The following is a 23,755-nucleotide window of genomic DNA, read 5'->3' as shown; positions in this document are numbered from 1 at the left end:
TGAAGCACTCAGCTTCATTACGTCAACTGAGGAGTTACTCGGCCTAATAGAAGCAGTTCCAAGGCCATGAAACACGACAGTGGCAGGAAGAGCGGTGTGTTGACCGCATGCATCTCCATCACGCATCCGTTGACGCAATGGTCAAGGGATCACATGGCGGTCGGTCGGACCTGATTGGTCCGCCAGGGCTAGAACGTGAGAGCTTTACCTTAATTTCTAAAGACCCTCACCTCTTACCTTTAGCCTAACCTCCTGCAGCGAAGAAATCTGAAACACTTACAGCGAGTACCGTTAAAATTTACATTTACTGTACCTTTCGTTGTTTGGGAAAAACAAAGAAACTTCGCTTTTATTTTGGATTTACCACAACTCTAAATTGGTATTATCGCGCAGTGTACCAGCTCGTACCTAACTGTGCAACAAGAATATTGATCAACCTCAGTATTTATGAAGTTGTGTTGTGACAAGTATTCGCTTTCTTGCCTTCGAAGTTTTTGTAGTGTAATTTTCTTATGCTGTTATATGTCACTTATTATGCAATTACGAAACGTTACCTATACGATATACCACGGGTCTGACACTGTTTATAATGGGGAAACATTAAGTTTTCAAATATTTCATGCATTTTAGCGCACTATCTATTGATGTTCTGATTGTAATGGAGTCCATTAGAACATTTGAAAATGTGTTTCATCTCTAATGTTTACCATTTCATTATCAACTGAAATGTCTGGTGTAAAGCATTACAAAAACAAAGTATACGTTTTGCTGGCCAGTGTTCGTATCGAAGATTATAGTCCACGATAAATACTGCTTCACTTTATGATCACGCTTTCCCATGACACAAGAATGGCACCAAACTGAAAAACTTAACGTAGTTTGCAACTCCAAGCGCGACCCCTCAAAAAATGATATTCTTTTGTAAGTTTTCTGTGCACTGGTTTACAAAGCCGTTGATTTATTCCTGTTACACGTACCAAGCTTGATAGTGTCTAGTATATTTCTCAGTCTTTGCCCTGACCCACAGTTCTTACCCGCTAATCGCCTACCATTACTAGATTAATTAATCTGCTAAGCTGCAGCAATTAATTACTCCTAGTACCCAAGACCATGTATCCCCAAAGGTCTATCGTACTAAGGCTTTCCGCGCACGACTTTTCTAGTGTGTACAACCTGACTTACCTTTGTTTCGGATTATGCTTGCTGCCTTCCTTTTCGACATCCATTTGTAAAACTCCACACGGTTTCGATCAATTTTCTTCTTGTCCAACTTTTCATACTACGCAGCGACGGAGGCGGCCGGATATGCCTATTTATTGTACCAGCGCAAAGAAAACGCAGGTCTTTGCATCAAATACATAATTCAAGAACACGTTTTACCAATCGCAAGTAATTTTTAGGCAGCTGTCCATTCGTTTTGAAAAATGTTTCTTCGCCAAATACTAGACTGCTACATGAAATTTTGTTGCTCGGCACGTGTATTGTTATTTTCTCCTTCAAAACTGAGTATTTCCGTCGTTTCTTCTATCTTCTGCATTTTTCACTTTCACCATATTGTCATTCTAGTTTCTGCAGTTTACAGTTATTTTTATCCTCAAGGCTAGTCCTTCACTACTTTCTCTGTTCGATGAACGTAAAAGTATATTTACAGCGTCTTATATTGAGCAAGGATTAGACAATTCATAAAGCGCATTTATCCTCGTTAACCTGTCTCCCATCATGATTACTTCCATTTTCAACATTTCTGCGTCTTCTATGTCCGCATCAATTCGCTGCGGATCAGTGTCACTGCAATGAGTGGCAGATGGAATCTTTTATGTCATGGCGATGTGACATCTATGTCGATGGCTGAGGCACCTCTGGGGCCAGTGATGTCAGCTGGAAATCGTGACGGCTCTTGAACCTTCAGACGCATCTGACGTGGCATTTCGTCATTGACAGAAGGTAGCTGATATTTGAACGCTTCCCCATATGAAAGGTGAATGTGGTTACTCACCACACGGCTGTCCACGTTTGTTTAAAATAGATAGAAAGCGTTACAGTTTACTGAAAATACATGTTAGCCACCACAAGACGTCTTATCTGTTGGGAATGGGGCCGATCTTCCTCAAAAATCTGGACAAACACAGATGATAAATATTCTCGCCATTGAGAGCACCAACATCGGGTGGGCGATGTGCTCCTCAGGGAAACAGGTGTAACGTCGGGAAGGAAGCCTAATGTGTGCTCAGTATGGTTGCCGTGGGATTTGGTACGATACGCGGATCAAGTGCTGCCAGCGGCCTTTGAAAAAATCACGGAAAAGCAAGGTTATTCAGAGGCTTATAGGTCGTTGTTTACACGCGCAGTTCGCGAATGGAAGAGAATGGGAACAAACTATGTTGAATTAAATATCCTCTGCCACACACCTAACGGAGTAAAAATGTAGATGTAGACATTATATTGAAAACTATGGACTATGATCCATTTACAATTTATTGTAATACTTTCGCCTTGCATTGTGTTCCTGTTTCAGGTTTGCATTACGTCTTAACGGTTACGCTTTTTCTTTTTTTCGTTCTGTCAGTTGCAACGTTCTTTCTTGTACGTAGGTTCTTCCTTGTGCCTCTTGTTCTTCCAGCGCGTCTAAGACACTTCTAAAATCCTTGAGTTGTCTGAACTTTCCTTTGACCATTGTTTAACCTTTAATTATTCTGTGCAGCACATAATTTTTCTGTTTTTCTTTTTCTAAGAAAATACGAATATTCTCTTCGTTAACTTGCTGTTTGAGTTCTCAATAAATGTTCATAAGACTGTAATTTTCTCTTTCTTATCACCTGTTCTACAACCACTACATTATTGATACATTATTCTTTGTGAGGTATCTTCTAACACAAAGAATTATTTATTCTTCTCTTTCATCCAACATAACATATAGTGTTGCTAGAGGGTGATTATAATTTTCAGAAAAGCTATTCTTGCTATTGCTAGTCTGCATTTCATACTCTTAATTTTTCCATCGCCAGTTACTTTGCAGCCCACATAGAAAAAGTCATCCACAACTTCGTCTTATTTTCTACTTTAATTCTCCCAGCATCATCTGTTTAATTCGACTACACAACGACTACGCTACCTTTGCTGATGTACGTCTTACGACCTCTTTTCATGACACTATCCATGCTGTTCATTTGATTTTCGAAGTGATCTGGTGTCTACCAGAATCTCTAAGCCGTCGTCAAACAAGAATTTTTTATTTCCCTGCTCTTTAATTCATTACGAAAAAAGTAATTGTTATTTAGTTTCATTGGTTTTTTCTCAGCCTATACGTTGCTAGCTACTGACACTCATTCCTGAGTTCAGCATATTCACCATGAAGAAAATAATTATTACATCGTTTATTGCTTCCGTGCCACACTCTCAAGATGGTGGCAACCGACACTCAACCCTCTAGATCAAAATATTATTGCGTATAAATGTGTTTCTGCCTTGAGAAAACAGAAATTCTTCTTGTTTAACACCCAAACATGTTGCGGTGAAGTTTCACCTTCGTCAGTGGATTCATTTATTCTCTGTCGGATAACATGTAAAGTAAATTTTCGTGACAATACATAGCAGTTTTGAGATTACTATTTACATTTATAAGATTATTAACAAAAAAAGTGTACCTTCGTATTACATACCTATCTTCATGTGGCTGTGTTTCACCCCTTAATGCAATTCTACGCGATTACAAATATCTAAATTTGTAAAAGAAACACTCCAAGCTATAGTTCGTGGGTGTCGCCACCGAAATCGGGTTGACGGCATAAAATCACCTAAAAGTTATGGATTCCGACATTCTTACGCGTGTTCTACAAATTCGTAACGAGAAAACTGTCACTTAGTTTCTTTGGTTTCACCTCACCCTATAACTTGCTAGCTGCCGATGTTCATCCCCGAGTTCATGCGATCGTAATCATCATTGTTGTGTCAGAAATCGCAATGGTGCAACATCTCTAAGTTAATATCAGCAATACTGCTGATATTTTGTTCCAGTTTGTCATATGCAATTAATCAGAATATTTTTGTATTTGCTATATACAGTTACCAAAATGGTAGGACGAAAATGAAATTATTGGTTTTTTCAGCTTTGCTCGAGGCAGAACCCTACTATTACAATATAAACTCTAAGAAAAAAAAAGTCTCACCATGAAGGTATTATCCGGATGGGACGTAATTCGGTAGATGTGATGTGCGCGTACAGCCAAACAAATGATTACAATTTCAGAAAAAAATTGGATGATTTATTCAAGAGAAAAAGCTTCACAAATTGAGCAAATGAATAAGACATTGGTATACCTCTGGCCCTTATGCAAGCACTTATTCGGTTTGGCATTGATAGACAGAGTTGTTGGATGTCCTGCTATGTGATATCCTGCTAAATCCTGTCCAACTGGCGCGTTAGAGATGTTTGGAGGGCCCTGCCCACAACGCAACAAACGTTCTCAAATGATGAGAGATCCAGCGACCTTGTTGGCCAAGGTAGGGTTTGGCAAACACGAAGACAAGCAGTAGAAACTGTCGCCGTGAGCGGGCGGGCATTATCTTGCTGAAATGTAAGTACAGGATAGCTTGCCATGAAGGACAACAAAACGGGGAATGGAATATCGTCGACGTACCGCCGTTCTGTAAGGGTGCCACGAATGACAAACAAAGGAGTCCTGTTATAAAATGAAATGTCATTTCGGACTATCACTCTGGGTTTCGGGCTGTTTGGCGAGGGACAGTTTGTTTGGCATCCCAGCGCTGTCCTGGGCGTCTCTGGACAGGTTTACGGTCTGTAATTTCATTGGCTGGAGTAGAACCGTATTTAGTGATGAGTCCCTCTTCGAGCTGAGCCCCGATGACCAGCAAAGACGTGTCTGGAGACGCCCTGAACAGTGGTGGATACCAACCTGATTGGTCGCCCGCCGTAAGGCCTGAGAGCCAGGACTGATGATCTGGTAACTGTCGCCCGCCGTAAGGCCCGAGAGCCAGGACAGATGATCTGGTAACTGTCGCCCACCGTAAGGCCCGAGAACCAGAACAGATGATCTGGTAACTGTCGCCCGCCGTAAGGCCCGAGAACCAGGACAGATGATCTGGTAACTGTCGCCCGCCGTAAGGCCCGAGAACCAGGACAGATGATCTGGTAACTGTCGCCTGCCGTAAGGCCCGAGAGCCAGGACTGATGATCTGGTAACTTTCGCCCGCCGTAAGGCCAGAGAGCCAGGACTCATGATCTGTATGCCATTTGTTTTCATCGCAGGACCTCTTTGGCTCATCCACGCCACCCTTACAGCACAGTGCGACGTGAACTTTGTTCTACGCCTCGTTTAGTTGCTCTTCACGACAAGACATCTTGGGCTTATATTTCAGCAGAATAGTTCCCTCCCGCACACTGCTACAGTTTCTACTGATTGTCTTCGTGCTTGGCAATCCCTACCTTGGCCAGCGAGGTCGCCGAAGCTCTCTCCAATTGAGAACGTTTGGAGCATTAAGGGCAGGACCTTCCAGCCATCTCGGTATTTTTTTGATCTTACGCGCCAATTGGACAAAGTCTGGCACGATATCCCTCTGGAAGATATGCAATAACTCCACCAATAAATGTCAAGCCGAATAAACGCTTGTTGAAGGGCCAGAGGTAGAGCAACGCACTATCGACCTGGTCGATGTATGAAGCTCTTTGTCTCGAATAAATCACCGAATTTTTCTGAAATTGTAATCATTTGTTTGTCTGTACGTGTACACTATATCTACCGAATTCCGTCCCATTCGGATAATTCCTTGGTGGTATTCCTTTTTTTTTCTTAGAGTATATATTAGGAAGCCAACAACGACAAAAAAAGAGGTCTTCGACCACAAAATGAATTATATCCTCAGTTCTCTGCTAATGCTTGAGTTATTTCTTAGCAGCATAAGTTCATGAAAATGATAATTCATTTGAAATATTCAACCTCCAAAAGAAATGTTTACGACGTACAAAAAAGGAATAAGAGGGCAGCGCGTAAAATAAATGAGGACGCGTGATACGGAGAGGAGTATTAATTGTGCGATGGCAGGGGAGGGCGCGAGTTTTTGCGTGGGAATGTCGGGCGTGCGGTGCTCGCGGACTGCGACAGCGGCCGGGCCGGCCGCCGCTGCCGCCGCGGTCGATCGAAATATCCGCAGCATCTCGCGGCGACGCCGGGCCGCGCGCTACCCTTGCGATTATCCCTGCCATTCTTACTATCCAGGCAGGCGGCGCGCCAGCCAATAACGGCACACGCACGGCTCCTGGCGTCCGCTTCCTACTTACGGGGCCCTCGCACGCTCGATATGTATTCCGCTATAATATTGTGTCAATATAATTGTGCGAAAATACGAGGTCGAGATCGATATAATATTAATGTGCAATATTTATGCCCAGTACGTATCAGTTAGAACTTTTGTTATCGTGGCGAGAACGTCGAGGCGATTGCAATCGCTACGTGCTGCAAAAATAAAAACAAGGGGAAGTGGCGATGGGTGAAAAAATGACTTGAAAGGCGTTCTTTACTTGGCCATACAAACGCCCTAGTAGAACCTGGAGCAGTGCCAGATGACTATCGTAATTTTTTACGGGTGAACGAGGAATCTTTGAGTGCACTGGTGGACTTCGTTACACCTTACGTACGAGGGGCTTTCAATAAGTAATGCAACATATCTTTCTTCTGAAATCAGGTTAGTTTTATTCAGGATTCCAATAAATTGTTATTCTTCACTCTTTCGGCTACAAAGCCCTGTTTTTCAACGTTATCTCCGTTCAGTGCGACGCTATTACGCCACCTTACTGCGAGGGCCTCTATGACCGCCTGATATCACTCTATTGGTAGGCCACTTTGTCAGCACTACCAACAGAGACGTTCTTTCAAGCAGTGAGGTGTCTCATCGTGATCTGTCCATCACCTCGAATCAGGTTGCATGTTGCAACACTGCAGGAGTAACAGCTGTGTACGGCCGGGCGGCGCGAGGGAGATCGGACAGGTTTGCGCGACCTTGTTGCGGAGATGACAGACACCTCGCTTAACGACTCACCGTGCTTTTGTTCACTGCCACGTCTGCTTAGAGATTCTGCAAAAAATTCTGCGGTGCTCTGGCTTTCCGCCAAAAGAAACTCGTTGACACTTCTCTGCTTGGAACCCACCTCCGTTAGGGACGACAATTTGAAGGCCACCTCACGGAACTACAGGGGCTGAAGCGGGAATATTCCACGATGTCCCACAACAAATTCCGCCTTTTTTCCCAAACGAAACTGGTCGAGAAAGGAAGGTGTTGCATTACTTACTGAACGCCCCTCGCACATGGGAAAGATACTGTTCATATACTCGTCACTTTTCACAATGCTGGGAACGATTTATAAACCCGAAAAGAGTAAGACAAATTATTTTAGAGGACCGGCTGGTTGAACTGTTATATATTTCTGCAATAAATACTTAAAGTTCCTGAAAGGAGCAAAAAGCAGTTGCAGTGTTTTTTCCCTGTACTTAAACACTTTTTCTACGGCTAATTACTGAATATATACTCAGTCTACTATCCTGAATGCACATTTGTTGTTTACTATCTTTCGTTCACACTCTCACCGTAGTTACTGTGCCGACGTTGCCACGTAAAAGCTACTTGAGCGTAGTAACTACGGTCGTAACTTGAACCAATGACTGTACAAAAAGTTTAAAAAAAGTATTTGCATTTTAGAAACTAGTTGTGAGCAGCAGGCAGTGTCAAGTAGTGGATATGCGGTCGTCGTGCGTCAATGTTATTGTGAAGCAGCATCTCTAAATCAAGTGTTCAAGACATTCTCCAGAATGTGAAGAAAAAAAAAGTGTGTGAAATCGTATGGGACTTAACTGCTAAGGTCATCAGTCCCTAAGCTTACACACTACTTAACCTAAATTAGCCTAAGGCCAAACACACACCCATGCCCGAGGGAGGACTCGAACCTCCGCCGGGACCAGCCGCACAGTCTATGACTGCAGCGCCTAAGACCGCTCGGCTAATCCCGCGCGGCAATGTGAAGAAGAGAAATTTGTCCCGTACGCCTGTCACAAAAACAACGACTCTTCGACGCGTGACGTGTCTTGACTGAAATGAAAAACGCGGACAATTCTTTTCTGGGAAAAATGTCATCACGGGTCGCGAGACCTGGTGCTCTCAGTATGAACATACCACAAAATGACGCAGTGGAGAAAATCATATAATGCGTTAACGCTTTGATGACATACTATTCAAGCCAATGCGACGCACGAGTTGGAAAACATCACAAAACAGGGCCTTTCTGACAGTTTCACATGGTTATATGAACGTTCTGTGTGTTGTACTCAGGTGAGTGGAAACCGTGTAGAGTGCCTGAAGTATTAAAACCACCATATTAACGTTTCTCTACTTTTTATTAATTAGGTCTCGAAACATATTGACTGAGAGGGGTAGTGACGCAGGCACGCGAAAAGAGCTACATGCTGCCGAATCTCGTTGTTCCAGTTTTAGTTTGTAATTGATAAGCGACTAGTGCAGAAAGGGTTTGGTCTGAAAGTTTCTGGCAGAGTAAAACTGTGTGCCGGACCGAGACTCGAACTCGGGACCATTGTCTTTCGCGGGCAAGTGCTCTACCACCGCACACTCCGCTGCAGAGTGAAAATCTCATTCTGGAGGGTTTGGTCTATTTAGTAAAATGTAAATTTCGTGTGACTAGGGCCTCCCGTTGGGTAGACCGTTCGCTGGGTGCAAGTCTTTCGGTTTGACGTCACTTCGGCGATTTGCGCGTCGATGGGGATGAAAATGATGATGATTACACCCAGTCCCCGAGCAGAGAAAATCTCCGACCCAGCTGGGAATCGAACCCAGGCGCTTAGGATTGACATTCTATCGCGCTGACCACTCAGCTACCGGGGGCGGACGGCTATTTAGTGAAATTCTTTTGATGATAGGGTCCATAATTCTTTTTTTGTCAGCAGACACGCTTACCTGTTTTTGTACCAATGTATTCTCGGTGGTTTCTTTCAGATTAATTTCGCTATTGTGTACTCAGAGAGTAGCCTTAAAACCTCAGTACGTAACCACGACCTATCTCTAGTCTGCCATGAATGGTATATCCAAATCTATATGTCTCTTTTCCTAGTCTGCCAGTACACAATAACGAAATTATGACGTAAGAGAGCACCTCGGGCGAAAAAATGCCTCAAAACAACGTTTTAAGACGCCTAAAAAACTGGGGGCTGGAGCGTTGGACGCTTTCCACACTGCAATGAAATCATCTTTCTGACGAAATAGGCCCAATGAATGTCTACGTGGTGCTCCGAAACACATGATTACATCGTGGTGGTGGTTAGTGTTTAACGTCCAGTCGACAACGAGGTCATTAGAGACGGAGCGCAAGCTCGGGTTAGGGAAGGATTGGGAAGGAAATCGGCCGTGCCCTTTCAAAGGAACCATCTCGGCATTCGCCTGAAACGATTTAGGGAAATCACGGAAACCCTAAATCAGGATGGCCGGAGACGGGATTGAACCGTCGTCCTCCCGAATTACATCGTCATTTTACCACAGGGCAGGAGAGAATTCTTTCAAAACACTACTTGTTAACAATTCGCACGACACTTTTTCGTACAGCCTTGATTCAGGACCTCTTTCGATAGTGCAATCTGTTCCTTCGTATTAGGTGAGCGGTATATGTGAGCACCACCGACAGTATAGTTTTCAATAAACTGTGGGTACTGCTAAGAGGACCGCCTACATCAAGAAAGCGCCAGAAGTCAGTGGCGTATCCTTCCCCTAGTACGCACTTGGCGCCATTTCCAAACAGGACAATGCCCATCCACGAGTATCCCATAATGCCCGAATAATATTCACAGTACGGAGGACGTTATTTTTCTCTTGACCTTCCATTCGTAAGTCACGTCTTCGATTGGAGAAGTACAGGAAGTAGTCACTCAGCATCTGGCCTACCAAGTTCCGTACAGACGTCACCAAAGAACTGTGAATACACAGCCACAGAACCTGGCAGACAACACCGGTGAAATACAACTGATCCCACGATTTAAAATTTTTTTTACTGCATCTTATATTGTGCTTCTGAAGTTGTCGTATTGGACTTAACTTTCAAGAGGACTTGTCGCACTGTTTGGCAAATGGAAACATGCCTTACTTTTATGACGAATGGGCTTGTGCTTTAACTGCTCACTTTATTTGGAGCTTTTGAAGCCTTAATAGCTAAGTCACCGACACACGATAACCTGTTCTTGAAGTCTGTAACACGTAAAAATTAAGATGGAATTTTAAATAAAGAAACAATTCCATGAACATTCTTAGATTAGTATGTTAAGATGACCAAAGACGATAAGCACACGCAGCTAATTCCTGTGACTTTGATGACAGCACGGCCAAAACCAATATGCTTTTATCGTCAAGTTTCTCCCACCGCAGTTTCGATTATACCCTTGTTTGTAGCATTGTTCTGTGAAAATTGTTTAACGTGTTCGAGGGTGCACTACAGATTAAAACACATAAAAAAAGGTTGCGTGATTTGTGCTTTTTGTCATATGACGATGACAGTAACGCAGCCACTGAACACGTAGCACCCGTGTAGTACCAATCGTCTGTCATAATGAGGAGGCATAGCTACAAAAGATGTAGCTTCACAGTTCAACATGCTGTAATCAGAGTTCTTAAATATATCGGGTCAGCCGGCCGGAGTGGCCGTGCGGTTCTAGGCGCTGCAGTCTGGAACCGAGCGACCGCTACGGTCACAGGTTCGAATCCTGCCTCGGGCATGGATGTGTGTGACGTCTTTAGGTTAGTTAGGTTTAATTAGTTCTAAGTTCTAGGCGACTGATGACCTCAGAAGTTAAGTCGCATAGTGCTCAGAGCCATTTGAACCATTTTTTTTTTAATGAAGAGTAAACACATACTATGCTGTTAGGTAACTGAGTGCAGAGGTTCAGGCTGTCGAGCATGTGACTTCGACTCGTGGTTCCTTGGTTGGATGCTGGTAGTAATTAATAACGGTATTTCAGTGCTTGTGCTGTTAAGAGGAATGATACAATGCGTATAACCATCAGCTGTACAGGGGAATAACAACAGTGAAATTTTGTGCCGGACCGGGACTCGAACCCGGATTTCCCACGTTACGCGAGCGGTCCCCCTAATCGCTTTGGCTATCCCTGCACTACTCCCAGCCAGACCCAGACTTCCATATGTCGTCATTCCTCAGTCACAACCTGTGCACGTACACACATTATGTAATTCTCATGCAGTGGAGGACATTTTAATTGAGAGTCAGAGCCTGGTACCGGATGATAAATATGATACTGCAGTGCCTGTGTTGTTAAGACGAACGATAAATGCATGCACGTCCAAAGGAACATTGCACGTTCTTGTTAACAACACAACAACTGCAATATTCTATTTATCCGCAGCTACTAGCCAGCTACTTTCAACCTGACGCAGGAACCACGACATAGGGAAGCTTGGGCCCGGCCGTGAGTCGTGCACGGATAACCGAAGCGATTAAGGCGACCGCTCGCGTAAAGCGGGAAATTCGGATTCAAGTCCCGGTCCGGCATACATACAGCTAACGGCTATTTGTATTCGGAACTGCTGTGAATACATTTCAAGTAATTAATAATATTTCGCTCCCTGTGTATAGGTTTCCGTGCACGCTCATACTGTTATTTACGCGATAATACGAAATCAAGTATTCCTCCTGTATCATTGGCGATACTTCAGTGATGGCCGTACCAAATGGTGACACGGAGCGAGGGGGAGCAGTGCTAAGACACTGGACTCTTATTCGGAAGGACAGTGATTCAAATCCCCGAGTGGTCATCCAGATTTAAGTTTCCCGCGATTTCCCTGGACCACTTGAGTCGTATGTCGGGATAGTATCTTTGAGAAGCAACAGATTGTTTCCTTCCAAGCTTGTGATCCGACACTAATCGCCTCGTCGTCGACTGGAAGTTCAAACCTAATCTTCTTGCCTTTTCCAGAGAACGATGACAATCTTCGTATAAGACGCTAGGGTAGAGAACGTTTTTCCGACCGTTTCGCCGGCCGGAGTGGCCGTGCGGTTCTAGGCGCTGCAGTCTGGAGCCGAGCGACCGCTGCGGTCGCAGGTTCGAATCCTGCCTCGGGCATGGATGTATGTGATGTCCTTAGGTTAGTTAGGTTTAATTAGTTCTAAGTTCTAGGCGACTGATGACCCCAGAAGTTAAGTCGCATAGTGCTCAGAGCCATTTGAACCATTTGAACCGACCGTTTCCGAAACAGTCTTTGTGAAATAAAACATGCGCCACGCGTTGCGTTTCGTACAATGTATTCGTAGAATTTTTTGCTATATTTTTTTGTCGAGTCACTCGAGACTTAGGGTCTCTTGAAATTCACCTACCTTCAAAATGGTCCACAGAAGTGAAGCTTATCTGCATCCATCTCAGATATCTTACACGAATTATATGATACTGACGTCACTACCCTCACAGATAGGTAGAGAGTGTAACTTAAGGTAGCATCCGAATCACGGGAAGAAATTGGCAGTTCTCTGAGATAGCAGTGATCTGGAATGATTCACTCGGACTCACAGAAAGTGGTATCAAAAGCTCACCAGAGCATGTAGAGAACATCTTGTCAAGGTCTCAACATCGTCGGTGGCTCAACCGTCGAAATATTTATACTGTTTCTGAAATATATGTACACCTGTTTCATAAACTGTTATTTGTAGTGTAAAGAATCGTGATGTATAACCACAACTTCTATTACAACGAAGGGTCGACATTCTGGCCTGGCGCATGTCACACTAATGTTACCCAAATTTCTGCGGACGAAAATTCCATCTCTACAAGGTTGCAAAATAAACAGGAGACAGTGCAGTACAAACAAAAACAGGTGGTTTGGAAAAGGCGTTTTTATGTAGAGAACGCACTAAATTCTGTAGGCAGTGCCTCATTTTTCTTGTATACAGTTTTGGTACCAGCGATTTTCCTCAGTAAGCGTTCACTAATAATGAAGTAAGTCATATCAAGATCTCCGTACGGGCACAAACGTTATAACTAAACTTAGACGGCACTGAAAACAGAGAAATAAAGTCGACCTCCGAGAAAATCGCAGGCAATGTGCACTACTCACTTACGATTCGTATTCATCTTCATTTGAAAGCCGAGTTCAAGAAAGTTTCTTCGTTGAGCAGCTCGCGGTGCCCTACATCCGCTACATTTACTTCTGAATGTATACCGGCATTCTTCTCCAATACTGGAATGCCGCTGCGGGGCGCATAAATCGTATGCTAAACAGAAAATCGCTTCATACATCACGTTTCTCTTACATATGGTAGCTGTACACGAACGCTTCCGCAGCTGCACATAATTCATGCTGAACTGACGCACATACATCAGTATTTTATACGAACGCGTCCATAGGTCGGCAGAGATACAACAAAAACACTTAGCCGCTCAAATGAAAGTATAACACGTTAGTTCTGCTGGTTGCGAGAGCGTGCTTATGCATTTCGTCGAGAGTTGTGCCATCAAGTTATGTCATTGTTCAGTACAATATTTTGCATTCACTGCAGACTACGTTGCATATGTAAATGACTAAATACTGAGTTTCAGAAAAATACCAGAGATCAAAGACTCACGAGCGCCCTCACAAGGGATGCATTTCAGTCAGTTCCCTCTTCTAAACAAAAATTGCAGAAGATTAAAAGGGGATTGCATGGTGTAGTCGTGTACTGATAAAATGATGTATTCTCAAGTAACTTGTTTCCGTTTTGTATTGTGCAAGACCCGAAGTCATGAAAGACCGATTAGCGTAAGAAAGAAGTAAAGTCAACTAACAGTAGTAGTTGAAAGTTGTTCACGTAGAGCGAAAGAAGGGTTGAGACCATATATTATAATAAACTTGAAAGTAGTATTCGCTTATGAAAAACGTCCTGCATGAATATTAACCGTGTGTCGAACGCTATCCTATACTCTGGTTACATACAGAACGGATTTCCTCTGACCTACTCCATTCCGGTGATACTGCAACAGTGGAAAGCCCATACAGTTAGCGAATAATATATTATTATGTATAAACCATGTAGCAGATGATATCTTCTCGGGTTACCGGGGAAGTAACGGCGTCGCCCAGAAGCTACGTTTCGATGAGTTAATTGCTTGTCGACTTCGTCTATGGTATTACTCGGCTGGTAACTCTAGAATATGCCGAAAAAGCCACTTTTTTCATATACCATGAAGCTGTAAATAAAAACGTAGCTTGCACTGTTTTAAAAGTAGTATAAAGGCTTATGCTGTTAAATTTTTGAGCTTTGATGTTCTGTTAATTATTAACCTTCCTCCATACTTTTCGGAAGTTGGTACATCACGAGTGCATGTGTGTTACTGAAAATACAGATGGTACACTAATTGTGAAGATCGTTCATTTCCGAAAATAAAAGTTACATTGTTATAGTCAATAGAAACAGATGGCTTAAAACTTTTAGGTACTTGCGGTGTAGTTAGAGTGAACGTAACGCTACATTCTAAACAAAAGGAGAGGAAAGAAAGGATAATGATAAGATCACACATGCAGAAGACAAGCAAAATCTTTTTTTTTCGGTTATTGGCCTTCGAGACGTGGCCATTCAGCCAGCTCAATAGTGGAGTGTTAATTATGACATACAGACGTAAGGACGACGCAATACTGTCTCCGAGCGCATAAAAACTCCGATCCGGTCGGGAATCGAACCCGGGCCCCTTCGCTTGGCAATCCGCCGCGCTGATCACGCAGCTGCCGTGACGCAGATAGCAAAATCTTACGTCCGTTACTAAGCCTCAGGATGCAAGTATTTCGTACGGCTCCAGCTTAGCAATGCGGTGGGAAGGGTTGACCTGTGGCAGCATTCGTTTGCATACGCCTGTTATGCGTGAGGGTCTTTTCAGATTTCATCTTTTCCATAATGTTGCACAATACACGCAGTGATTTTCGTCCCAGGCAACAGCCAACTGCGGCAAGAGTTTACCGATAGCGTTTGACCAAACAGCGTAGAAACAAAGGCAAGTATCACAAATCATGGGCAATACTTGTGGCGGCAACTTAGAGGTTCTTCTACCGTTGTTGCAGTCATATTTACTGCTTATATAACAACGCGCAAAATGGGATTCTAAAATAACACTATCGCCGCCTCCATTACTAAAACACTTGTTTCAGTAAGTGTTACTTTCCGCTCAGTTGTCATATTTCCTCAACCTCTTGAGTCTAAGTTAAGGTTGTATGTTGATACGTTCCCTGGTACGGATTTCAACACGGGGAAATTCAGTACAGACTTTCATGACTCTGAAAGCATACAGAATAATTTCATGACGAATAACACGAGTGACAAGTAAGGGTATGGTTGTTTCTTATGTTGTGCAAGGTATTTGGTGTAGTTTACAATAGATGATCAAGATGGAATTTTGTTGCACACGAATGTTGTTCGAAATTACGAACTCGCGATTAGTTCGAAGCTACATCGAATCAACTGGAGGGTTACGAAACAACTTTGCCGTTTACTACCACTATGGAAAAACTGGCTTTTAGTCAGTTAGAGGCCACTCTAGTAATCCACTCGATACCAGGTTGGTCCTACAATTTTTCATGACAATGAACGTGATATTCTGAATGCAGAAATATTCTGTGCATTTGAAAACTGGTAAGGTGCTTGGAGTTTCGGTCGCCACACTAAACCGTAGGTGCTTCATAACTCTTGGTGAGCTACTAGTCAGGTCGGAGGAATGCCACGACATATTTCAGCTATCACAATGATCGTAGACGCACTATGGTGTTCAAATCAATATATATACTGATACCTATATTAATTTCGTAAGCCGAAAACTCTTTAAGCGTGCGAAACTGTTCTAGAGGTGTCAGAGGAATAGAGGAAAACCTGAAAAGTCGTATATTATCTACGAAGCATCTGTTCTGTTCTCTCTTCTATATGGCTACTTTTAATATCACATCGGAGCTTCCGCGTTCCCCGCGTTTTCAGTTGTGTCTATGAGCTAATTTGGATTGACGTCTCTGAAATATAGCGATGGGCACTCGTCCACGTTGTTTTAGAAAACCACAGAATATAGAAATCATAGGAGCTGTGCCAGTGGAATCCGATAGCTTTTCCTTTGTTTTGTGCCCCATACCAATTACAAATTTCCATAATGTAGTGTACCTAACAAACAACCACAACCGAGTACCCATAGGTTTATGTAGAAGCACGAATGAATCATGCGGAATGTCAGCAAGCTCGTCCGATGACAAAAGGAAAAAATCGAGATAGAGGCTCTGCGGTGGAACTCGATATCGTTTCCATTGTTTTGTTGCGCCACATTTACCAGTTTCTAATTTCCAGAAAATAGCGTACAGTAAACAGATATTCACAGTTGAGTATTCATTACTTTATGAAGAAGCACGGATGAATCAACCGTAATGTCAGTAAGCTCGTACGATGGCAAAAGCAGAACCAGGAACAGGCCGCACACAGAAACTCGATATTTCTTCAGATGGAGAGATTACAGTCAAGCCGTGGCGTACTTATGCTCGTCGAGTAAATCTCGTACATACCGCTCCTTTCCAGCTCTTGCTTTACTGTCCCATACGTTGCTTTGACGTGTTAGTTTTGAAACTGTTCACATAGTTGCATCTTATCCGGCACGGTTTGAAAGTAACTAAGCTCGTGTGGCGAGTGTTGTGTGAAGGTGACATGAAGAGCAAACAGACTTAATCTAGTTGCAGCCCCGCGCATTCTTATCTTCCGTCTGCCAGTCCGCTATATGGCTCATTTCATTCATGTATATGCACGGCAGACAAGTTTGGCACAATAACCTCTTTTTATAAACCATCAAATGGTTCATATGGCTCTGCGCACTTTGGGGCTTAACTTCGGAGGTCATCAGTCCCCTAGATCTTAGAACTACTTAAACTTAACTAACCCAAGGACATCACACACATCCATGCCCGAGACGGGATTCGAACCTGCGACCCTAGCGGTCGCGCGGCTCCAGACTGTAGCGCCTAGAACCGCTCGGCCACACCGACCGGCTAAACCATAAAATGTTTTCACTAAGTTCTACGTTAAGTCTGATACAACACAGGCAAAAGCTTGTTGTAATTTATGTACGACGTTGCATATTTCGAAGTAATGTTATCTTCAGGAGAAAACTAATAGTAATACACATAATTTTGATTAGCAAACTACACAAACTTCGAATTAGTACTATCGGCAGCTGCAGTACGATGCTTTAGACTGTACGTTTCGATAGAAATGCTGAAGGTTGGGTAGGTTAACCTAGAAATTTCTCTACATAAAATTATTTTCAAACTTCAGTCTGGTGGTGTTTGACATTAGCGACTGATGTTACTTCACTGCACAGGGTGTCTCATCTATGAGTCGTCCGTCACGTTTCTTCTGTTGTTTCGGCAGATATCTGTCGTTTATTTTTTGCTACGTGCAACTGGAGTCAGCTGAAACAGATACTGCTTATTACGTCTTTCAGTCGACGCCCAGCTTCGATGCAAAGCGTCGGTTGTTTCACGTAACAAACAAAATTATTTTTAAAGTGTAATTTTACGTGCCCACTTCACAGAGAGAACCCAACTTAGTCTAGAATGTTATTCGTTTTATCGATGAGTATCAACAGGAACACTAAAACACGAAGAATGACCTGTACTACAACAGCGATAGCGCCGCCCCAGGCCGCGCTAACTTCTATCGCCATGCACAAGCGCTGCTCAGTTGCTGCTGAAGTACGTATTATTCTACGTGTTTTACTGGCCATGTTAATACAAACTGATAAGACGAATAATTCACTAGACTAATCTGTAACCGTTCTATCGAGCGGGCACCTAAAACTCCACTTCAAAAATCAATTTGTTTGCAGTGGGAAACAAACCGACTCAAGCCGTCGACGCTGGACGTCGTATGAAAGACGTGACGAGCAGGATTTGTTTGGGATGACTACAGGTGCACATTGAGAAAGCGAAATTGCAAACATCTGCGGAAACACCAGAGAAAATGTGCCTGACGATCCATCGGAGAGACATCGGCACTGCTGCGATAAGTGGATGGACGTGCACCTCACTCTGAGTGAACCGTTAAGTCACTATTTGAGACGGCTGATTAGCATCTCCATGTAGTAAACACTAGCACCTCTACTTTCAATGACGTCATAACAGGAACGAGTTGGCGCGCGCGCGTGTGACTAGTTTTCAACAGTACATATCACGAAATGTGAGTTAAACTTACTGTTGCGAATGCTTATTGCAAACAGAATAGCTCTCTTATTCCCTCAAGACAAGCCATTACCCGTTTACATAGGAAGGAGGTAAATAATGAATATTTTGCCACAAACAGACTTTCAGAATAATCCCTGAATAGTACAGCAACTGATACTGGAAAGATGCCCGTGAAACATATCTTCTTATGAACGAAGAACAAGAAATTAGTGCATCTTATGAGCGCAGTAATAGGACCTGAACTGAAAGTGCTATCTGTAGGTTTTCTGATACATATCCGTTGATTTCGCAATTGCAGCCCCTCGAGTAACTTACCTGAAGACATTGTGTAATAGATACAATAATTTATAATATGAAATACTTTTATTCACAGTGGTTCGACACGCGCCGAGGTACGGAAGAGGTACATGGGTTGTCCAGAAAGTAAATAACGTTTTGGCATAACTAAATAAAGACAAATGATGTCAACAAAAAACTTTATTTACAAAGATACAGTCCCTTACTCTATTTTTCAATATAGTCACCATAGCTGTCCAGACACTTATTGCAACGTGAGACAAATTTTGCCATTCCCATGGTTTGAGGTCTTCATCGTTTGCGAATTTTTTCCATCCAAAAATTCCTTCAGTTTCGGAAATAAGTGAAAACCACTTGGCACCAAGTCAGGCTTGTAAGGAGGCTATCAAAAAATTTCCCACATAAGACGCCGATGTTCTTGTGTGCTCGTGCCGATGCATGAGGCAACGCATTGTCCTGAAGCAAAAACACCCTTGCCAACAACATTCCACGTCTCTTACGAGTAGGATACGTGGAATGTTGTCGGCAACGTTGTTTTTGCTTCATGACAACGCGCACCCTAATGCATCAGGACGAACACAGCAAGAACTTCAGCGTCTTAAGTGGGAAATTTTTGGACCCCCCCCCCTTCCCCTTCACAGCCCTGACTTGGCACCAGTCTATTTTGACTTATTGCCGAACCTGAAGAAAGTTTTGGGTGGAAAAAATTTGCAAACAATGAAGACCTCAAACAAGCAGTGATATCCTGGCTCAGCTCTTTGGCGGGCGTGGAGTATAACTTGGAAATGGAAAAATTGGTCTCACATTACAATAAGTGCCTTGACACCTATGGCGACTACATTGACAAACAGCGTAAGGTACTACAACCTTATAAATAAAGTATTGTGTTGCCTTCTTTCGTCTTTATTTAGTTATGCCAAGACGTTCTTTAATTTCTGAACGAGCCTCGTAATTGTGTGCATTAGCGGAAACTACTCTCGCTCAGCATTGTCTCAGAAAATTTTCAACGCTTGTAAGTTTATTTGGAAAATATACAATAAATTGAAATGCTAAACTAGATCACGTTCCATTACATATAGGAATGTTCTGTATGGACGACAAACATCAGAAAGGAAGAATAATTATGGTCTGAAGTCCCACTGGTGCCGAAGCATGAGCGACGGAGCACGTTCTCTGACTGTACATGGGTGTGGAAAGGAACTGGCCGTGTAGTTTTCAAAGGAACCATGCCGGGATTTACCCGAGGTGATTTAGGAAAACCACGGAAACGTAAAGCTGGATGGCAGGATCAGAACCCGCTCCTCTCGAATACAAATCCGTTCTTGACACAATGTGCCTTCTCGCTCTGTCACACGCTACAACGTGTACTAAAAAATCATTACCCCCTGAAAACAAGCGACATCGGCCTGAAACCAGTAAGTAAAAAAAAATAAAAAAAACCAACGCACGACTAACATGAACATCTGCTGTTTTAATTTAGTCCTGAATATGTTCATTCATGTAATTTCGGAACTATCTGTAGTACGGAAAATAATTTAAAAATCTGAATGTGTTGAGACAACACTTTTAGCGGACAAAAGTATCGACGAACGGTAGAATTTCATATCAAGCATAACATAAAGTACTTTGGACATTTTTATTTTCTGTAATAATGCAGACTGTTTGAAAACTTGTCCCATTGCTAAAGATCATTAATGGGACAAAAATCAAGCGCTGCATTGTTAACTATTATATTTATATTTCTGATCAGTATAATAACCGCCTGTAGTTTACATTCACGAAATCAAGGTTATAGCGACGCTCTTGACAGATACGTCCAGTAACCAACATTTTTATTGTATTTTCGGGTGAGTAACAGAGCATCGCAGATTGAAAGGTTTGTGCTTTCGAAATGTCGGAAGAGTGGCATCGTATAACATGGCTTTAACGTAATTACAAATATCAACAGAAAACGCTACGATTGTTTGTGACCAGAGTTGCAAATTACACTAGTACGCTTTGAGTATGTTAATAACAAGCCAGTTTTTGTTTTTTGTTCCTAACGTTTCGTTGCGGCTTCTGAGCTAATACGCAGATGGAAGGGAGTTCACAGATGTTGCTCGTACGTTGCACATATCGTTTGGCTTCGGGAAAATAATTAAAGACGGAAGGAAATCTTACTCTACTAAAAGAGCTTTAGGTAGTAAAATAAAAGCCAGAGGTTGGATTGAAATTCATATACATACCCGACACAACAGATGAAACTCCGCCCGCTCTATAGTGTAGACATACACCAAGTAATTATGGCACACTGCATTGAGCAAAAAAGAAGAAAAAAAAGGTGGCTCATATCTGCATACACAGCTAAACGTTATTGCTATGAGCAGCGAAGTACTTACAACAGAAAGAAAGCCTACCAGACTGTAGTATTCGCAACCTGCTAGCTGAAGGTATGCAGTGCTCTTGTTCATGTCTGGACGCAGTAAATACACTACCGCTCAAAAACGTAGCGTTGGGAGTTACACTACAACTATAAGCGAAGGAACTGGATGTGCAGTACTAGGCATCTACGTATGCCCTCTCCTACAACTTAAGAAGGCGCTTGCTCGGCGAAGACCAGTAAAAAGAAGATACAATCATTAATGTTTGTGGTGCACAACTGGTTTTTTATTCTAAAAAGACAGTGATTCCTTAAGAAGTCTTAAGGTAGTACGTCCACCGTTTACAGTGCGCCGCCGAAAAATCTCTAGTAACAGAGCATAAACAGCGTTTGCTGCCCCTTAGCTCGGGCAAGAGATGTGTGCTGGACGCACCAGGGTTTAAACTCAAAATGGAATGACACGAGGGCTGTGGTGGCGTGCGAGTGATGTCCGTATCGGCTGGTATCCGTCGCTGGAATGCATAGTTAGGGAAGGGCGCGCGAACGGCTTGAAAAACGCGAGGAGGTGGCGGGGAGCGAGCGTGGCCAGCGCCGCCATCGCGCCATGTCAAAACCCACTGTCACGCCGACAGCCTCACGCGCTCACGCCTACACACTACAAAACACACTTCTGCTTTCCTTCTTTTTCAAATACGCCAGAAGTATAGCTTCGTTACAATATTTTTGATTCGTTTCACATCGTAGTCGTACGGACTAATTTTCCGAGCGATGCTCTTTATTGTGTGGCTTTCAGACTCGCTGGCGGGGGTAGAATATCCTCATAGTGCAAGAAGAGAGAAGCAGGATGGTGGAGAGTGCCTGTGTATCGCACCAAAATATCCAGCTGCGACACGTCGTCTTTGTATATACAAGGACGCCAATTACATATCTGCCAAGGCAACATCGCGCGTAAATCGAAATGTCGTGCAGTGAAAACATTTCCAAGTTGAATTCCGCCAGTAGCTATTAGTTCACCGGCAAGTGCATATATACGTTTAATAAAATCTAGTCAGAAAAAAAAACACGTGCCGCCGTCGGAGTCGCTACTCACGTTCTGTCAGTGTGCCGCGTTCGGAAGAGACCGGAGAGGAACGGCTCGCTTCGAGATCGTGAGCAGGCTCGTCCGTGGCGCGTGCAGAGCAGTAGCTAAGCAGCCGCGACGCTTTCTGCGAGGGGTCGCTGTTGTTTCGTAGGGGCTGCAGCCGTTACTCACCGGACGTAGTAACACGCTCCGCGTAGAATGGCCGGGTCCTAGCAGGTCGCAGAGGCGGCGAATTCCAGCGCAGTGGCTCCTGACACGGGTATCACACATGAGCGTCGGCGCGCAGCACAGAGTACGCTGGGCGCGGGCGCATGACACGACGCGTGCTGCCCGCTCGGCTTCCGACGACTAACTGAATGCAAGCCGCGCCGCCGAGCTGTGGCAGGGCGCCAAGCGCCGCAGTGCTGCTGCCTGCCGGCAGCCGGCCGCTGCCTCGCGCCAGTTTCGAACGCCGCTGGCCCGGAGCGACGCACCCGCATGCACTCTGCAAAATCACCGCGCGTCGAGTGCAGGGACGGAGGGGGGTGCCCGTCCCGTATCAGTGACACTCTTCCCATTCGCAGACACAGCCCCACATGTGGCTCCACTCGCTGCCTAACCTAACATTTCGTTCATAAGATTAGTCGGTGTGACGAATAGCAGCTAGCTCACACGTCGAAAAATGTAAGTTAATGCGGGTGAGTAGGAAAAGCAATCCTGTAATGTTAGAATAGAGCGTTAGTAGTGTGCTTCTCGATACAGTCAGTTCAATTAAATCAACTGTAAAAGAGGCCGCATATAGAACTTTAGCGCGACCCATTCTTGAGTACCACTAGCATGTGTCCGCGATGCTACAAGGTCAGATTAAAGGAAGACATCGAAGGACTTCAGAAGCGGATTGCTGGATGTGTTACCAGTAGGTTCGATCAACACGCAGTTATTACGGAGATGCTTCGGGAGGGAAAGTGAGTTTCTTTTCGAGAAACCTAACTGAGAAAACTTAGAGAATCGGCATCTGAAGATGGCTGTAGAATGATCATACTGCCTCCAATGTACATTTCGCGTAAGGACCACGAACATAAAATGAGAGAAGTTGGGCCTCGTACAGAGGCACGTAGACAGTTGTTTTTCCCTCGCTCTGTTTTTGAGAGTGGGACGGGAAGGGAAATGACTGGTAGTGGTATAACTCTTCCTCCGCCGCGCACCTTGCGGTGGCTTGCGGAGTTCGTATAAAGATGAAGATGTACGATATTACTGATGATTTAGTAATGAATTATTAACAGTCATACGTTTTTAGTACAGTACATTAATGTGTGAGATCTGAGTTTCTCCTGGCGTATACAACTAACAAAAAACTTCCAGGAATTCAGCGTGGTAACACTTTCAGCGACCGCCTATATTTCGGAGGGAGAACACCCCGCCATTTTCAAGGCAAACTGCCTTTGCCTTGAAAATGGCAGTGGGTTCTCCCGCCGAAATATCGGCGGTCGCTGAAAGTGTTACCTGGCTGAATTCGCGGAAGTTATTTGAAAACACATTAATGTGTTCGTACTGTCATATGCAAGGTGAAACAATGCTCCAGTAGCCAACTCACAATTCGCTTTTGATCTTCCGACGACTTTACTAGAACGTAAACGATAGCATGTCTGCAAACATTCTAAAGGAAAGCTCAGACTACCTTCGAAATCGTTTATATAGGTCAAGAAAAGCAGAGGGCTTATAATACTTTCTCCATGAGTCCTAGCTGTCACTTTGGCTTTGCTAGAAGGTTTTCCGTCATTTACTACGAACTGTCA

General features: G+C 43.6%; 1 protein-coding gene across 1 annotated transcript in view; it reads right to left on the bottom strand.

Annotated features, from left to right (window-relative positions):
* LOC126470783 (plexin-B) overlaps positions 1-22,313 on the bottom strand; it is a 1,233,199-nt gene extending 1,210,886 nt beyond the window's left edge. Inside the window, exon 1 of the mRNA XM_050098792.1 lies at positions 22,152-22,313. Within this exon, the coding sequence (XP_049954749.1) occupies positions 22,152-22,250 (99 nt within the window). The 5' untranslated portion in view covers positions 22,251-22,313. The remainder of the gene's footprint in view (positions 1-22,151) is intronic.
* Positions 22,314-23,755: the final 1,442 nt, after the last annotated feature.

Source organism: Schistocerca serialis, chromosome 3 (assembly GCF_023864345.2).
Source record: "Schistocerca serialis cubense isolate TAMUIC-IGC-003099 chromosome 3, iqSchSeri2.2, whole genome shotgun sequence".
Lineage (NCBI taxonomy): Eukaryota > Metazoa > Arthropoda > Insecta > Orthoptera > Acrididae > Schistocerca > Schistocerca serialis.
Note: the sequence above shows the minus strand (reverse complement) of the source record. Positions and strands in the feature narration are given on the sequence as shown.